The sequence below is a fragment of the Rhinolophus ferrumequinum genome, chromosome 17 (genome assembly GCF_004115265.2).
Source record: "Rhinolophus ferrumequinum isolate MPI-CBG mRhiFer1 chromosome 17, mRhiFer1_v1.p, whole genome shotgun sequence".
In the NCBI taxonomy this organism is placed as follows: domain Eukaryota; kingdom Metazoa; phylum Chordata; class Mammalia; order Chiroptera; family Rhinolophidae; genus Rhinolophus; species Rhinolophus ferrumequinum.
Window position 1 is genome coordinate 8,191,555 of NC_046300.1, and position 16,977 is coordinate 8,208,531.

Below are 16,977 nucleotides of genomic sequence, written 5' to 3' on the forward strand. Positions count from 1 at the left end.
TTGAGAGTAGGTAGTTGCCATTCGTTTATGCCTTCTCCCGGCTTTAGGAAGCCTCATTCTCTGCCTGGTCCAGTGGTATCAGGGCGTAAGTGTCTTTAACTGCTTGGGTCAGGCTGAGAAGCTTCCCGGAGGGGAAGGTGCTAGGAACTGAACTTTCTGGGTTCAGGACTTGGCCAGGCAGGTCTGGAGGGGAGGAAACACCAGGCAGAGCAAACAGACTGCAGCGGTAGTTCCAGCGAAACTGAGGCTTGAACCAAGGCAACCCCATCCCGAGACGCCTACTAGAGATATTAGGAGAGGGGATGTCCATCTTGGTCACCTAAGTAAATGGTTCCCTAGGGATAGAAATGGGAGTGTCAAGAGTTGCCACATCTCGGGCTGTGACCCCGAATGGCATCATCTGGCTCAACACATCCGGAGGTTGACGGTCGATTTGGTGGATAAACTAGGTGAGTAGGCCGCAACTCTGCACCAAGCAGGGCTCCGGAGTTGAGTGGTCCTAGGTCGGAGAGTGAGCTTTGGACGGGGTCCCCCGCAGACTAACTCGTGACCTGGCGTCTGCGTGTCCCAAGTTTGCGATCTAGACCGCTTGAGTCTACTCAGGAACTTGAGCTTTGGTGCCTCGGGATACATGCAGAGATGTATCCTGGGAGGGAAGAAGGGATCGGGATTAAAGCCGCTCCCCAGGCTTCCCTGAGGAGGCGAGAAGGAAGGGGAGATAGCCGCAGCGCCAGGAAGGTCTCATCCCCCGCCGCCAGGATGCATTCCGGCGGGCCTGGCTGCGCGAGGTCTGGGCTTCGGCTGCAACGGATTAGGTCTGATCCGATTAGAGCCTGGGCCCTCGGCTTCGCGCCCTTGCCTGGCGCTGCCAGCGCCCGCCCTACTCTTGTCGGGACCGGGAGACCTCCCCAAGACTCTTTCCCTTCTCGAACACAGGGCTGGCGCTGGAACCCTACAGGCTCCACGCATCCTGGGTTCGGCTCATTGCCACAGCGCGGGCTTGGGCTTCCGCCCCTGCGGCCCTTCGGAGCCCCGCCCCGAGCCTGCGGGTGTCTCGGCCCCCGCCTCCGTGCTCGCCGCGTGGCGGGTGGTTTCCTCGCGGGTGGGGGGTCGTGCCAGCCCTCCACAAGGAGGGCGGCACCGCGACCCCGCCCCGCAGGTCTGCCGCCAGTGCACCTGTCGGCTAACGCTGTGCGAGGCGCTGTGCACCTTGCCGCCGCACCACTCCACATCTGTTTGTCTTCGCGTCCCGACCCGGGGGTCTGTCTGTCCCTCCGGCAGGCGGACCGAGCAGGGCCGGCGTCAGAGCTACGTGCGGCGGGGCGGGCGCGGCGGGCGGGGTGGGGGCGGCGCTGAGCGCGGCAGCCGCGGCGCGGGAGGCGGGGAGGCGCGGAGGCGCGGCGCGCCGGGGACAGCGGCGGACGGCGGCGGCGGCATGCGGCTTCTAGTGCTGCCCATCGTGGGCTGAGACGGCCTCAGCACGGGCAGGAGGCGCGGCGGCCGGCGAGCCGAAGGCGCAGCCAGCCGGGCAGACCGTGGACAGCGGTCAGGGCGCCGCGCCATGGGTCGAGCTGGGGGCCGGGGCCGGGGGCCGCCGCCGCTGCTGTTGCTTCTGGGGGCCACGCTTGTCCTCGTCTCCGGTGCCGCGCCGGGTAGGTACCGACTGCGACCGGGACCCCAGCGGCCCCCGCGTCCCGCACTGAGCCAAGGGTCCTGCTAGCTTCGGGTGCAGGCGGAGTCCGAGAGCTGTGGCAAGGGGGCGGGGCAGCGCCTTGCCTGCGGCTGGAGCGGGGGAAGGGGCGCGCGAGGAGGTGGGGGTCTTTGCGGGAGGCCGAATGGTGGGGAGCGGCCCAGGGTGTGCGGACAGATGTGCCCGCTAGGGAGGGGTAGGGGTGGGGGGGCCTTGAGGGTGAGATTAAGGCGTGGTACTTGGAGGTGATGGGGTGCATGAGGATGTGAGTCCAGGGCGGGGCCCTAAGGGTGCGAGTTCAGGGCGGGGCCTGGAGGTGGAATGGAGCACTGAGGTTAATTAAGACTTATTCCGAGGTCCGCGTTGGGGGCCGCCTGGTTAGACTAAGGGTCATGTCGAGGGCGGGGCCTCACGCTTGAGGGGCGTGGCCTGAGGGGGAAACGTTGTGGCGGGTGTATTTCCTGGCTTGGGGGCGGAGTCGGGGCGGGGCTTGGCGGTGGGCGTGGCCTCGGGAAACCTTGAAGCTGCAGCTTAGAGATGGCTGGGATCTAGGAGAGTCAGCCATGGTCGAGGAGGGGCGAGGCCAGAGGCCATCCACAAGTGCAGCCCTGACGCCCCGCCCCTCTCCCTCCCGCCCGCAGCGCGTGAGGCGGGCAGCGCCGTCGAGGCCAACGAGCGCGTGAAGAGCACCCAGGCGTGGGAGCCGCATGCCAACATCACGCGGGAGAATGCCAGCCCACCAGCAGCTGGGGAAGATGCAACCTCGTGGACCGTGCCTGAAGGCGAGCAGGCCGTGGTGGGCGCTGGGGTCGGGCCAGAGGATGTGTTGGAGGCGTCAGCAGCGGTGACTGGCTCCGTCTGGCTGGATGCCGACAGCCCAGGCCTGGGCGGAGTGACTGCAGAGGCGGGCAGTGGAGACACCCAGGCCCTTCCAGCCACGCTCCCGGCTTCAGACGAAGCCCTGGGACAGTCATCCATGCCTCCCACCATCCCTGAGGCTACAGAGGCCATCGGACCACCCTCCCCAACTCCTGCCCACAAGCTGAGCTCAGGCCCAGAACTCCCCAGGGAGAACCCCTTGGAGGTTTGGCTGAACCTGGGAGGCAGCACACCTGACCCTCATGGGCCAGAGCCCACGTACCCCATTCAGGGCACACTGGAGCCCCAACCGGCATCAGATATAATTGACATCGAGTACTTCGAAGGATTGGATGGTGAGGGCCGTGGCGGGGACCTGGAGAGCTTCCCGGAGTCTCCAGGAACCTCAGAGCACCACCCAGATAATGGGGGGGAGACCCCTTCTTGGAGCTTGCTTGACTTATATGATGACTTCACCCCCTTTGACGAATCTGATTTCTACCCCACCACGTCCTTCTATGACGACTTGGAGGAAGAGGAGGAAGAAGAGGAGGATGGCAAGGCCACAGTGGGAGGTGGGGACCTAGAAGATGACAATGACTTTCTAGAGCCCAGTGAGAAGCCTGGGCTGGGGGCTGGGACAGGCCAGCCCACCAGTCGGTGGCATGCTGTCCCTCCACAGCATACTCTGGGCATGGTCCCCGGCAGCAGCATTGCCCTCCGGCCGGGCCCTGGAGAGCCAGGCAGGGACCTGGCCCCAAGCGTGAATGGCACTGAGTGCCGCAGCGGGTTTGTGCGGCATAATGGCTCCTGCCGGTCAGTGTGCGACCTCTTCCCAAGTTACTGTCACAATGGCGGCCAGTGCTACCTGGTGGAGAACATAGGGGCGTTCTGCAGGTAAGGGTGTGGCACGCAGGTGCACAATGATTTGTAAAAGAACTCCTGACACGTGTATATGAGGCAGACTCAGCAAAGGGGAACGTGACAGGCACAACTTCCAAGAGGTTGTGGGTTCCCAGGATTCCCAGGTCAAGAGATGTTCACTTGGGCCTCTTCTACAGAATTACTTCTTAAATGTTCTGCCCGTGATCTCATCACTAGGAGAGGTTCTTCGGAAATAAGGTTTTGTATTCATCTAAGTGTTGTGCCCTTTACCCACTAAACTATAAAGGCAAAATGAAGGGGCTTCTCTAAGGGTTTTGGAAAGAGGTCTGTGCTGGCTTGAGGGGTTTTGTTGGGGAGTTCTGTCTACTAGCAAAAGGAGTAGACCCATAAACCTACTCTGGAGAAAAGACTGCTGCTGAGCGCCCCCCCTCTGAGCCGTGTGTGTGGCAGGAGGAGGGCCCGTCTCCCTGTGGGGCATGAGTGGGGGTGTCAGACTGAGCACCTCCTCGTTGGGAGATGACACAGAGGGCAGCCGCTCAAATAGGTCAAGTGGAGTGGGGAGTCTTTCTTGGCATAGCAGATGTGGTGAGGTGTCTTAACTTTGAGTATTGGCTTCTTCACTTCTACCTTCACTTTTGTCTTCCTTGGAATACCCAGTCCAGGATGTTTCAAAGACACAAAGTTCAGTGTCCCTAAGAGACATTGTCTGCAGCCACCATCCCATGCCTCATCAGTAACTACCCGACAGACCTGTTCTCACGGCGAGGTAGTTAACTTGCTAGAGAGCCCACTGGCTTATTTTGGAAGAATCACAAGTCAGGGGTGACCTGGGTGTTTTGCCTGTCTCCATCCTTTACCGGCCCTAGAAGTGGAGTAGTACCCTCGGATTCCTCTAGGACTTGTTTCTATTGGTCCTACGAGGAGCATTTCTGTAATCTGGGTGTCTTTCAAGTGTCATTCCTGATGTTTCTTTTTCTTGGTCATTTTGGAGGTATGTTAAGAATGCAAATTCTGTAGGTCTTGATGTTCTGAGAGAAGAATAACATAGAAAGCATTGTGCCTCTGGCATTAAAGCTTGAGTTCCAGTTTCTTCCTATGAAGCCATTTCCTATAAATGATCATGATGTTACGGTCACTCATACAGGATGTGTCCACACCGTTCTGATTGGAGTTGTCCAACCATTGCCAAAAGCAGCAACTGTGGCCAAGAAATTATGGCAGCAAGACCTTGCTGGTTGGTTAAGGGTTACCAGAAATATGGGGGAAGCCTGTGATTTTGCTTGTCAAACTTTAGTTAGGGGGAACTGTAGTGATGGATTTAGCCTGGGAGCTATGGAATCTCTGTGCCAAATCATCATCTTTCATCCTATTGGAGGCCTGATTGTTCACCTTCAAAGTAAGCTCCCCATCAGAGTATGAAATTTGGAGCCTTTGCTGCCGCTGGGGAGCTGGAGAAGTTCCCCGAACCTACTGGAGCTCTCAGGGGATTCCCAAATGGAAGAGTAAGCGTGTCCTTCTCACTGAGCTGTGTGACTATGCCACCATGCGTCCACCATGCCTCAGAAGGGCTTTTCCACAAGCCCATCCCAGTTCCCCTTTCTCAGCGTCCATCCCAGGATGGCACTTGGGCCTCCCTCCCAAAGAGTCCTCCTCCGGCTGAGTACACCCAGGCCGCCTGTGGCTCGGAAACTGTTTTTGCATTCCACTCACAGGAGACTGCTGAGCCCTTAGTTGCAGACTGCAGCGTGCCTTTGTCTCTGTCACCCTGACCCACTGCAGAGGAACGATCAGAGCTATGACAGAACTTCCCTGGAACAGTGGGTTAGAGAGATCGGCTCTCCCCACCATCCTCATACAGCTTCCCCATGACTGCAGAGGGTCAGTTGAAAAAGAAAGAATTCCCTGTTAGCCATGTCTCCCCACCCTATTCTGGGTGTGGAATAGCCAATTCTTCTTTCTCTTGTCTATTATTCACCCTGAGGTTCATGTCCTCCCTCCTTTGCCTGCCTCTGTATCCTTCCACATCTTTCCTTTTTGAAGCAGCCTGGTTCCCATGGAAACAGCAATGTCATTGGAAGAGCTGGAGCCTGGGAATGTCCCCAAGGGCAGGAGAAAGTCACTCAACAAAAGGACTGAAACCCACCCAGAGGGTTGGTTCTCACTGTGCTTTCATGACAGTTCTCATGGTAATAGGACAGGAAGCTTCACGGGCAGAACTTTGGGGGCTGCAGAGATAGGCGGAGAGTATCCATCCATCTTTGTGTTTGTACTTGTCTGTCACCCCTATTTTTCAGTGTCTGGTTAGCCACACGCACTAGACGGGACTGCCAAGCAACAAGATAGGTTTTCATGGTAGGGCGGATCCCACTACTTTGTACCACAGCTCCTATTCATCTTGGTTTTCATCTTTCTTTCATCCAGAGCCTGTGGGGGGAGGAGTGCGGTGGCTGAGAGAACCCTGTGATTTCATTGAAGCTGTGAGGTGGGAAACCAGGGTTCCCTTCCCTCCCTGGTCATGTCAGTCATGTAAATGAGCGGTTCGCCCAGTTTCTCAGCGCCCCGGTTGTCTTTATGGCACGGACCTCAAAGCTGCCGGGCCCACTGCATAGGGTGGTTATACAGCATATCAGCTGTAGGTCTGCACAGCGTGGTGGCATCATAGTTCCTCTAGCCAGTCATAGGAACAGCCAGTGAAATGAGTCCTGGGGTCGGGGACAGGCCTGTGCTATGGCCAGGGCTGCCTGCCTTCCTGTCGCCAAGGTCTCACCCTGTCCCCACTGCAGGTGCAACACGCAGGACTACATCTGGCACAAGGGGACACGCTGTGAGTCCATCATCACCGACTTCCAGGTGATGTGCGTGGCCGTGGGCTCGGCCGCCCTCGTCCTGCTCCTGCTCTTCATGATGACGGTGTTCTTCGCCAAGAAGCTCTATCTGCTCAAGACGGAGAACACCAAGCTGCGTAGGACCAAGTGAGTGCGCCTGCCAGCCGACCCCAGCCCCTGCGGCTGCACCCCGCCATCCCATCCAGGGAGGGGTGACCCGAGCGTATCCATTCCCACACAGAATGTGCTGGAATTCCCGCAGAGGCCAAGCCCCTGGCGCACACTGCGGCCCTCCAGCACCATTCCCCACACCCCCACCCAGGGACGGAGGGTGCGGCGTGTAGCCACTCCCAGCTCTGGTCCCCATGTAGGTTCCTGTGCTCAGCCCCAACACTCCCACCCCTGCCTGACTCCACCTGCCTCTCAGATCAGGTCATTGACAGCTGGTGGCCAGTGTGAGGATTTCACTCCCAAGTCAGCGTGAAGTAAGTCCAGGTCCCTGGAATCAAGTGTCACTCAGTAGCAGCCCCTTGTCAGTGAGTAAGGTGTGGCACTGCAGTGCCTTGCTTTTTGAAGCTTGTCAACCCTGGGTCCAGACAGAAGTGCAAGGAACTTAAGGAAATCCTCTTTCCTTCTCCTAAATAGAATTTGGGGGTGAAGGGTCCGAGGCCTAACTTCCTCTGTTGTGGATTGTAAGGGCCACGTGGGGATAGATTCTCATCTCGGCTCTTCTCTTAGCAGAGGGGTGACTGCTGTGTGAAAATCAACGTGTTTTACCCTTTCAGCCACGCCTTGAACACTCGAATATGACCTCACACACTGTGAGAGAATCACTCTAATCACTAAGCAAAGTAAAGAGCCTTCAGAAGTGTCACAAGTCACAAAAGGAGGAGAGTGGAGTCACCTTCCTCGGGGCCCAAGACACAGTTTATGCGAAACTGTGCCCACCTCCCTTTCAACCTACTGCCCCATTGATCCCCTCCCCCTGACCTGAGACTCCCTCCAGAGAATGAGACGGAAGGCCTGTCCCTGGGTCCTGGGAAAAGGAGGAAACGCCATCTGTTGCTCCTTCGCTGGGTAAACTCATGTAGTGCACAGATGCCTGCAGCTCTGCAGCCTTTCAGCTAACGTCGTGGGGCTGGAGGGGCCCCTCCATTGTGCCTGTGCATTGAGGCGGGGCTGTATCTGTGCATGTGATCACAAGCCAGGACCGTGCCTCCACCGAGGGGGTGTGTGGCGGGGGAGGAGAAGAGGAGGTAGGACCCCCCCATCCGGACAGCCACTGATGAGGATGGGGGAGAACAGGGAGCAACTGACTGCCAGGGGAATGGAGAAGCAGGAGCTGGGGCCAGGGACAGGCCTCGTGCTAGCCCTTCCTCCGTGAGCTGGCTGTGTGCTTTGCACAGAGCGTGGCTCCCATAGCCCTCGAGCTCAGACGCTGCCTCCCTGTCTCCCTCTGCGTGCCTCGTTCTTTCCCAGGCCTGGTTACTGCTCTGATAATGCTGTCTGCGCCCAGTGCACTCCAGATCCTGCAGCAGTTGATTCATTCAAAGGCAAACCATTTTTTTCACATATTAACGTCTCTGGAATTGGATTGTGTCTTACAGTCTCTGGCATCTTGCCATCCCCGTTGGCCAGATGGCATTCATGATGTAGTTGTGACTGCCTGGCATGCACGAACGTGGTCATGGCTGTTCATATCGTTGTCAGTTCTTCATCTAACGTCTAAGTGGGCTAATTCAAGCATATATTTAAAACTCCAGGTGATAAGAAAGTATGGGGTCATGGTTTAAATGGTAGAAGCTTTTTCTTAGTGGCACAGCAAATCATGGCGCGCCTTATTACAGTCCGTGGCATTTAATGAAATACAGTATTTGACCCTTAAAACTTTGTCAGTTTGCCATGGTCATTTCACTGACATTTTCCCTTCTCTCTTCTGTCCTACCCAGCAAATTCCGGACCCCATCTGAGCTCCACAACGATAACTTCTCCCTCTCCACCATTGCTGAGGGCTCTCACCCAAATGTAAGGAAACTTTGCGACACTCCCCGTACCTTCTCCCCCCATGCCCGTGCCTTGGCTCACTATGATAACGTTGTCTGTCAGGTAACTCGTCTTCTTCACGTCTCCCCCTCTGCATGCTGAAGCCCCTGCCCATGCGTGTGGTCTGTTTCAGAGTATGGAACCACTCCAGAGCTCTGGAGAGCTGCTTAGGGCAACCAGGCAGGGCGGGGAACGTGGGACGGAGGGTCTGATGGTGTGTCACGTCCTTGACAAGCAGGCTTGGAGGTAGTACAGAGATCTCTTTTAGGACGACTTGTGATTTTTAGCTTCGTCTAGACTTTTTTAAGTCTGATTTTTGTCTTTCTATTTTCTGTATCAAGGAGAAAGGCTCTGCTTTCATTGCTATGGAATTTCCTGATGGTCATTGAAGCAAAAGGTGGTTGCTCTTTAGGATGAGTGGAAAAACCTCTGGGGGGGCCAGAAAAAAGTGTGTTTGACACTGTCTGAGGACCCCAAAAACCAGCAGGCTTATATACACTGGTTATGGCGGAGGTGAGCAACAAACACTGGAGGAACCTAAGAAATTCTGTTCTTAGGAGATGGGCTCTTAAATATCACTTGAAACCCAATAAAAGGTCCCAACAGATCATTTTCTTAAGACCCCAGCCTAGTGTGTTGTCTGGACCAAACTAACCAGTAAAATACTGGGTACTGCACAGAGGAATTTCAGAAATAAAGCAGAAACCACCCATGCCCCAAATCATGCCACATCCAAGCCACACCATTCTGTACCATGCAGGCTCCATACCTCAAGGTAGATGCATCGTTGTCCACATGAGGGAGCTACACCAAGACTTCAGATGGAAACAGTGGAGCGTAAGAGGGAATTTTGATGAAGTTTTTTGAAATAGTGGACCACAGAGTATCAGAGCTCCTAGGCCAGTGCTGTCCAGCAGAACTTTCTGGGACAGAAAGTGTCCTGGAGACACCTGCCCTGCCCCCTACAGCAGCCACTAGCTATGCGCAGGTGTAGAGCCCTCAGCATGTGGCCAGTGCGCTGTATTGTACATCAGTCTCCTTATTGGCGGGAAGGAGTAGCCCCAGGCGGGAGGAAGAGAAGACTAGTAAGTGAGACTTTGGTCACCAAGCCCTGGAAAAGAAAAAAACGGCTTAGTCGAGGGAGGAGCAAAAGGGGTTAATTGAAATAAGAAATGAAAGAGGTTAATTTAGGATACTTTTTAAAAGTCTTTGATAGAAATGGTAGAGAAAGAACAGATATTTTACTTCGTGTGCACCAAGATATTAACAAGTTCAAGATGGACAGAATAACCAAGGAAACGAGCTGTCCTGTGAACTTGAAGGTTGACAGCCACGTTAATCCACCCACAAGGATGCAGACACCTGGAGGGCAGGAAGCATCTTGCTCCTGTGGGCACACTCCATCCTTGCCCACCCAGGCCCTGTAGGAATATGCGTTTGGTCGCCATTTATGGAGTACTGGTGGATGATGGCTGACAGCAGGGTGTCGGTTCCTCAGTCTGATCTGCCATCTCGTATGCATGGGGCAGCTGGTGTGCCCTGAATGGCGGCTCCTGCAGTCGGGGTCTTCACTGTCCACAGAGTACAGGTGCCCTCAGGAAAGTTTCTGACTCGTGCATGTCTGGCACCCCAGGACGGACGCCTTTCTTCCTCACAAGGGAAGGGGAAGGAAACAGGTCCTCTTGGAGGCCTTGGTTGCACAGGCCAATACAAAGGCTTCCAGTTCTTCTTGGCTGACCCAACTTTGTGGAAAGCAGGGCGTTCGTCCGTGAAAGCTACCACTGACCTTGAGTCAGAATATGGCATGCAGAGGACAGAGCGGGGGTGTTCGGCCACGGTGGGCTGTGCCTGAGAAGGGCCGGTGTCTGGGCAGCACTCGGCACCCCACTGGCAGGAGGAGGCTCTGGCAGTCTCTGGCTCCTCTTGGGTCTTGAAGGTCATTTCCATCTGGCATCCTTCCCTCAGCTTGTGCCCCAGGGGCCATCCTGTCCTCTCTGCCAAAGCTCTGAGCTGGTGAGGGGATGAGTTTGCTGCCCGACAGGGATGCACTAGTGGATTTTCTACCTTCATCTCTAATTCTCTCCACTTAGCCCAAAAGTCAGACGTGGGCATATTCAAGATCAGCGGGCACTCACAGTTCAGACAGTTGCCACTTTATCATGAAGTGAAACCCTGTTCATTGCATCTGGCTTACCAGTGAGGCGACAGCAGGCTGAAAGTGAGGTGACCTCCAGGTGAGCTGTGAAACAAGCAGCATCCAAGTCAAGCCTGCTCATCTAGTCTCTCCCCAGCCCTTTCTCTTCACCCCTGAAATGTCCTTTTTGATATTGGCGTCTCCTAAAATTTTGGAGAGTTGTGTTTATCTTAGCAGAGGCGTTATTTCTTTTACACATGTAAGGTAGATGGAGTGGGCCATTTTCCCACTCACTTCCAATCATCTCTGAAAGCTACACTCTAAAAAGATTTCAGATTGGGTCTGTGGTGGGGGAAGAAGGGTCAGTTGCTGGTGTCTGCCCTTCCCCCTGCTGCTCACCAGGCCCCACCGGACTGCTGTGCCACCCTGTAGCTGGTGAGCCAGGGGCCGAGTGTGTGGGGGTCCTTTGTGTAGCTGAGCAGCCAGCCTCCGAAAGACCATCAGAAGGAAAGGGAAACGCCTGCTGTGGGGGTTTGCGGGTGTCCCAGGAGGAATGGCCAGTGTGTAGGAGCTGGACACTGTCCAGGCGCACAGCATGAATGAAGTCACCTGAAGTCCTTGGGCAGACTGCCCAAGCACAGAGCCGCCCTGTGGGTTCTCACAGCTGTGCTGTCCGTGCGATGTCGTGGCTGGACGTGTTCTAAGATTTGACAGACCTTCCAGGATTTCACTATTACTAGAGCTACTCCATGGCGTCCCTTAGTACTCCCCTCCCCCGCCCCATCTACCCCATTTAAGTCTTTCTAACTTCCAGATTGTGTTTCCCATGTCTTGGGTGAAGCACTCACCGTGTGTCCCCTCCTGATACAGGCTGGTGTCTGGACGAGTAGGGGTCCAGGCCTGAACCCACACTACTCCTGCGCTGAAGGACGCCCACGTGGCTGGGGTGGGATGCTGAGAGTGGGGGCGCACAGTGTGCCAGGTGGAGGTCTAGCTCTCTGGTGATGAGGGCCTTCCGCCAAACCAGAGACAGATGGACCTTCTGCGGAAGGATTCACAACCCTACGCTTAACAGGCTCATGTTCCCCAGGAAACACTTACATTAGGAGAACTCCGTCTTGGTTTAGACAGTACCTCACCTATTCTCTTTGTTGGCAGTACTTAGTTTGTCTCACAGCATTTTTTGGATACTTGTGTCCCTTATTTTTAGAACATATGTCACCCACCCAATGGCCCAGAGGCAGTTTTCTCATCTGCCCAAATCCCCTGAGCCCTCAAGGGGCCAGGTTTAATCTGGACCCCAACGTTCATGGTGCCGCGGCTCTGATGCCCAGGCCTGTAAGGACTCACTAAATCTACTTTCCTTCACATCATGAGGATGTCCCTGTGCCCTGTGTGCCCCCAAAGAGTGTGTGAGAGAGGAATAGGGGAAGGTTATCTTGAAGAACATGAAGTAACTTTCATCCTTGGAAGAGGAAAGGTGATTATAGGCCGTCCGGTCTTGTTCCAGGTTTTGCTGTGATCCAGGATCGTTCATGGCCCAACTCTCCAGCCTCTGCGCCCATCATCTTCCCCCAAACAACACAGGGGTACACGAAATAAAAAGTGCAGTGCAGTCCCATGTCATCCCACTTCCCTTTCCATAAAACCTGTTAGTGTGTGTGTGTGTGTATATGTGTGTGTACATACATATACTTAATATGTCATGGAGATCTTTCCATCTCAGCACATATAGATTTATGTCATTTTAAAGTTTTTCTTAATCTCTCCAAGCAGTGATAGAAAATATAAGGTGCCTTTGGGTACCGTGCACAGCTGCCTTGCCTGAAATCTGCCTCGATTCTGTCTGATGTTCATTTTCTCTTGTACTTGTCTCAGTAGAAATGGGGACTATGCGTTGCCTTCTTGTGGGTAAATCACTCCTGAGGTCTTTGAAACTACCGAGTTTCCCCGAAAATAAGATTGGGTCTCATACCGTGTTTCCCCCAAAATAAGACCAGGTCTTATATTAATTTTTGCTCCAAAAGATGCATTGGAGCGTATTTGCAGGGGATGTCTTATTTTTTCATGTACAACAACCTACATTTATTCAAACACAGTCATGTCATCTTCTTCTGGAACATCATCATAACGTACGAAATGCGTCCGTCTGGCTGACGAGCTTAACTTTGCGGGGTAGGTCGTATTTTCGGGGAAACATGGTATTAAATCTCTCTGTTCTAGCTGGTCTTCTGGAAGAGGGCTAAGTGAGGCTGGGAGCAGGGGCAGGTGACAGTGATTTCTATGTACACAGCACTTTTGCCACTGTAGTGTCCTGTATAAGCCTGGCGCCTTTCCTCACTTTTCCAACCAGTCAGTCACCTGACCTTGTGCTGTTATGGATCAAATTCAGTAGCAGGCAGCGTGGACAAGAGCTCAGCAGTTTTATGGACAATGCCTGGTCCTTCAGCATGACGATTACCTTGAACTTTGGAAGGGGTTAAAGCAAGAAGGGTCTGGTCCCCTAGCTGGTCACATGGGGACATTCTCTGGTCTTCTTGCCACCCATGAACCTGCCTGGGTGGTTACACAACCTCTCTTATCAGCAGAGTTCCAAGCACTGACAGTAGCCATTTGGGGCACCTGAGAAAGAATGGAGGCCCCTGAATCTCACTGGGTATGATCCCCTCAGGTGGTCCTAATGGAAAATTGTGGGAAGGCAGGAATTTCTTGAAGACTTCTCAGAATGCGGGATTGGAGAACTGTGTACTGGTGCAGGTTTCCTGAAAACCTTAACAGGCAAATGCATCTCGGGTTCAGGAGCTTGTCAGAGGGCTGCAGGCAACATACGTGTAGGCAGGAGGGCACGGTACACGTCAGACACGGGTGGTGAACCAGCAGCACGAATCACATCTTTTGCATAGAATGGCAGCCCTTGGAGGCACCAGACTCACCCCATCTGGGCTCAGATTGAGGGGACACCTTGCAAGTTAGCATCTATGGTAGATAAGCTTCTGAAGGTAAGAGGCTCACATGTCTCTGAGCTCCATTCAGAGGACGTATATCTGCCATGGGGAGAGGGGCCCTAGCTCTGGCAGGGGTAGCTCTGCGGCTGACCACAGTCCTAGGCGCTCCCCACTGTCTGCACTGACACGCCAGCTTCCCTGACCAAGACCTTTTAGTGAGAGCAGAACTCAACAGGGTGGAGGGTCCTGGGAAGAGGGACCAGGCTGGCCAATCCAAGTCCCGACAGGTGAGACTTTAGAGGGACCAGGCCAAGTATTAAAAGGGACTGTTTCTCCCCAATCTCTGTCAAAGGGAAAACTTTGGACTGGCTTCCATTAAAGATAGTTGTGGTCCGGTCACCTGTCAAGTTTTCATCTATATCTGGCCAGTGTCTCTGAGGATGACTTTTCAGAAAAATAGCTGCTAATGAGGCACTTCGGTTCATTCAAGTCCTGGAGCTTTCTTCCTTTTTTCAGTTCTGTGTCTTTCAGCCAGAGGGAAAAGCCTGAGATTGTGTTTTGATCCCTCTCCAGCAACGTCTCCTTCCTGTCCCTCCCTCACCTTTCTTCCTCTTCCAGGATGATCCTAGTGCTCCCCACAAAATCCAAGAAGTTCTCAAGTCCTGCCTGAAAGAGGAGGAGTCATTTAACATCCAGAACTCCATGTCGCCCAAACTCGAGGGTGGCAAAGGTGACCAGGCTGATTTGGAGGTGAACTGTCTTCAAAATAACTTAACCTAAAGCAGAGCAAGAAGAGAGGAAGAGGGGGGCGGGGGTGGGGGGTGGAAGAACCATTACTCCTCTTGTACAGTCTGTTTCTTGTAACCATTTGTTAAACTCTTTCCCTTTCCTGATCTCATGGCTTTGATGTATTTTGTACAGGAGGGAAAAAACACAAAATAAGCAAAGAACCTAAACAGAATTGCATTCACTGGATCGTTGGTCTGTGCTGTCTGTGCATCGCTTCTGCTGCTGTGATTTCTAAACCTGTGCTGTTACTCAACTGCCTTTGTTTTTGTACTTTGATCCACCTTTTTTTGAAATTCCAGTACAAAACAAAGTTCTTGAAATAAAACTTTTTAAAAAGCCATTTTCCTAATGTCATTGTGTCTACTCCCTACCTATTCTTGTCAGTTGGAGTTGAATTCTTTCCTTCATTGAAGATATGTATTTATATATGTTTGAAATCCCAGAAACGGTGTATGTATTAGGTTGGGAACCCATAACAAAATGACATAGACTAAGTGGCTTAAACAACAGAAATCTTTTTCTCACAGTTGTGGGGGCTGGAAGTCCAAGATCAGGGTGCCAGCAGAGTTGGTTTCTGACGGGGCCTCTCTTTCCATCTTGTAAACAGACACCTTATCGCTATAGCCTTTTCTCTGTGTGTATGTGAAAAGAAAGAGAGATCTCTGGTGTCTCTTCCTCTTCTGATAAGGACATCAGTCCTATTTGATTAGGGCCCTACCTGATGACCTCATTTAATCTTATAGGCACTATCTCCAACACAGTCACGTTAAGAGTTAGGCCTCACCATACAACTTTTGGGGGGGATACAGTTGAGTTTATAACATTCTGTAGCAGCTACTATTAAGGATACTCTTTCCTTCTTTCATAAATATTTATTAAGCACTTATTCAACCAGATGCTATGCTAGATGCCAAGAACTCTAGTTGCATAAGATAGACCCTAACCTCAACAAATTAAGTTTACTTGAGAAACAGAATTATAAAAAAATATAATGCAGGGCTGGCCCAGTGGCTCAGGCGGTTAGAGCTCCGTGCTCCTAACTCCGAAGGCTGCCGGTTCAATTCCTACATGGGCCAGTGGGCTCTCAACCACAAGGTTGCCAGTTCAATTCCTCGAGTCCCGCAAGGGATGGGTGCCCCCTGCAACTAAGATTGAACATGGCACCTTTGGCTGAGCTGCCTCCCGGATGGCTCAGTTGGTTGGAGCGCAGGCTCTCAACCACAAGGTTGTCAGTTCGATTCCTCGAGTCCCACAAGGGATGGTGGGCTGCGCCCCCTGCAACTAGCAACGGCAACTGGACCTGGAGCTGAGCTGCGCCCTCCACAACTAAGACTGAAAGGACAACAACTTGAAGCTGAACGGTAACCTCCACAACTAAGATTGAAAGGACAACAACTTGACTTGGAAAAAAAGTCCTGGAAGTACACTCTGTTCCCAATAAACTCCTGTTCCCCTTCCCCAATAAAATCTTTAAAAAAAATAATAATAATAATAATAAATTATAAAAAGAAAATATAATGCAGGTGTCAGTATTATAGTAGAGGTATATGCAAAGCTGTGAGAGTTGGACTTATGAGTTCAGGAAGGTTCAAAGAGAGGTGTAAATTGGACTTTGAAAGATGAAGAGACATTTTTCAGGATGATGCAGGAGAGGGGACATTCAAGGCAGAATGGAGAATATTCAGGAAGGTCAGGCTATATGACTAGAAATTGTGAGACAGAGGGGTCCTAGGTAATAAGAATGGAAAGGGCAATTTAAGACAAATTGTGAAGGGCCCTGAATGCCATTAAACACAGGGCTGAAGCAAGGTCAGATTTGTTTCCTAAGAAAATACCTCTGGAGACAGCAGTGATGGCAGACAGAACAGGGATTGTAGCAATCCAGGCAATGAAGGAGGATGGATTAGAGAGAGAGTTAAGAGTTCAAATAGCCAGATTACTAACTACCGGGGGAGTTTTCTAGAACTTTGCTTGTGTGTAATCTGTGATAATTCCTATAACTGGAGTCCCTGTGAGTGTGTTTCTGTTGCATGCTTTCTACTGGTTCTCCATGATTTGTCTTCTCAGGTGCCCTGTTATTTTTTATGTTGTGCTGGACATTTTATTTGAAAAATTGTTTATTGAAATATTTTGAGGCTTAGACTAACTTCTTCTTTCAGAGGAAGTGTTTTTGTTTGTTTCTGTTAGGTGCCCAGGGGCACTAGAATTCTGGGATCACATTATTCCAGATGCAAGGTTGGATATTTCCCAGACTACAAGCCTATCAGACTATGCAAGAGCTGGTTTGCTTTTGGTTCACCCTTATGCTTGGGGCATAATCCCCTGGGGTCACAGCCCAAAACAGTAGTTTATCAGTGTCCCAACTTTGGTGGGTCCTGTACTCCAACTTTGCACCCCCAAACCTGCAAGACTTTCAGAAACACAATTCATTCTCTTAGGCACCTTTTCCAAGTGGGCAGATGGCTCCAAGGAAGAAGTGTCCTGAATGCCATAAGTGGGCTCACCTGTCTGGATTCGTGTCCTCTGGGATGTCAGCCTAGTAATTCTTTAGTATCTTGTTAGCTCTGTGATGCTTTTCAGATGTTTGTATAGCTTTTTGGTTGTCCTTAGTGGAGGGATTGGTCCAATTTACCTCGTCTCCCATTTACAGACAACAGAAGTCCTCTGTTTTCATCTTGGGACTCTTGCCCAGATGGCATTCAGCTGGTGCCGTGAGCTCAGTCTGCTCTTTGCTGTTGGATAGAGCTGCATCTTGGGATGTTGGGTTATGGCCTGTGTGCATTACGGATTCCCAACCTGACCCCTGTC

At 52.6% G+C, this 16,977-nt stretch overlaps 1 protein-coding gene across 3 annotated transcripts; it reads left to right on the forward strand.

Moving 5' to 3' along the window:
* The first annotated feature begins 1,394 nt into the window (after window positions 1–1,394).
* CSPG5 (chondroitin sulfate proteoglycan 5) lies at window positions 1,395–14,503 on the forward strand. Of its 3 annotated transcripts, XM_033131872.1 has the most exons (6): window positions 1,395–1,652; window positions 2,332–3,445; window positions 6,217–6,405; window positions 8,208–8,364; window positions 13,999–14,130; window positions 14,302–14,503. In XM_033131872.1, the coding sequence occupies exons 1-6, from the start codon at window positions 1,562–1,564 to the stop codon at window positions 14,320–14,322; spliced, it is 1,704 nt and encodes a 567-aa protein (XP_032987763.1). In that variant the 5' UTR covers window positions 1,395–1,561; the 3' UTR covers window positions 14,323–14,503. The 3 variants fall into 3 exon arrangements, with proteins under 3 accessions (XP_032987763.1, XP_032987762.1, XP_032987765.1); XM_033131871.1 differs by having other exon boundaries at window positions 13,999–14,503; XM_033131874.1 differs by having other exon boundaries at window positions 8,208–8,283; window positions 13,999–14,503.
* The last annotated feature ends 2,474 nt before the right edge of the window (window positions 14,504–16,977 follow it).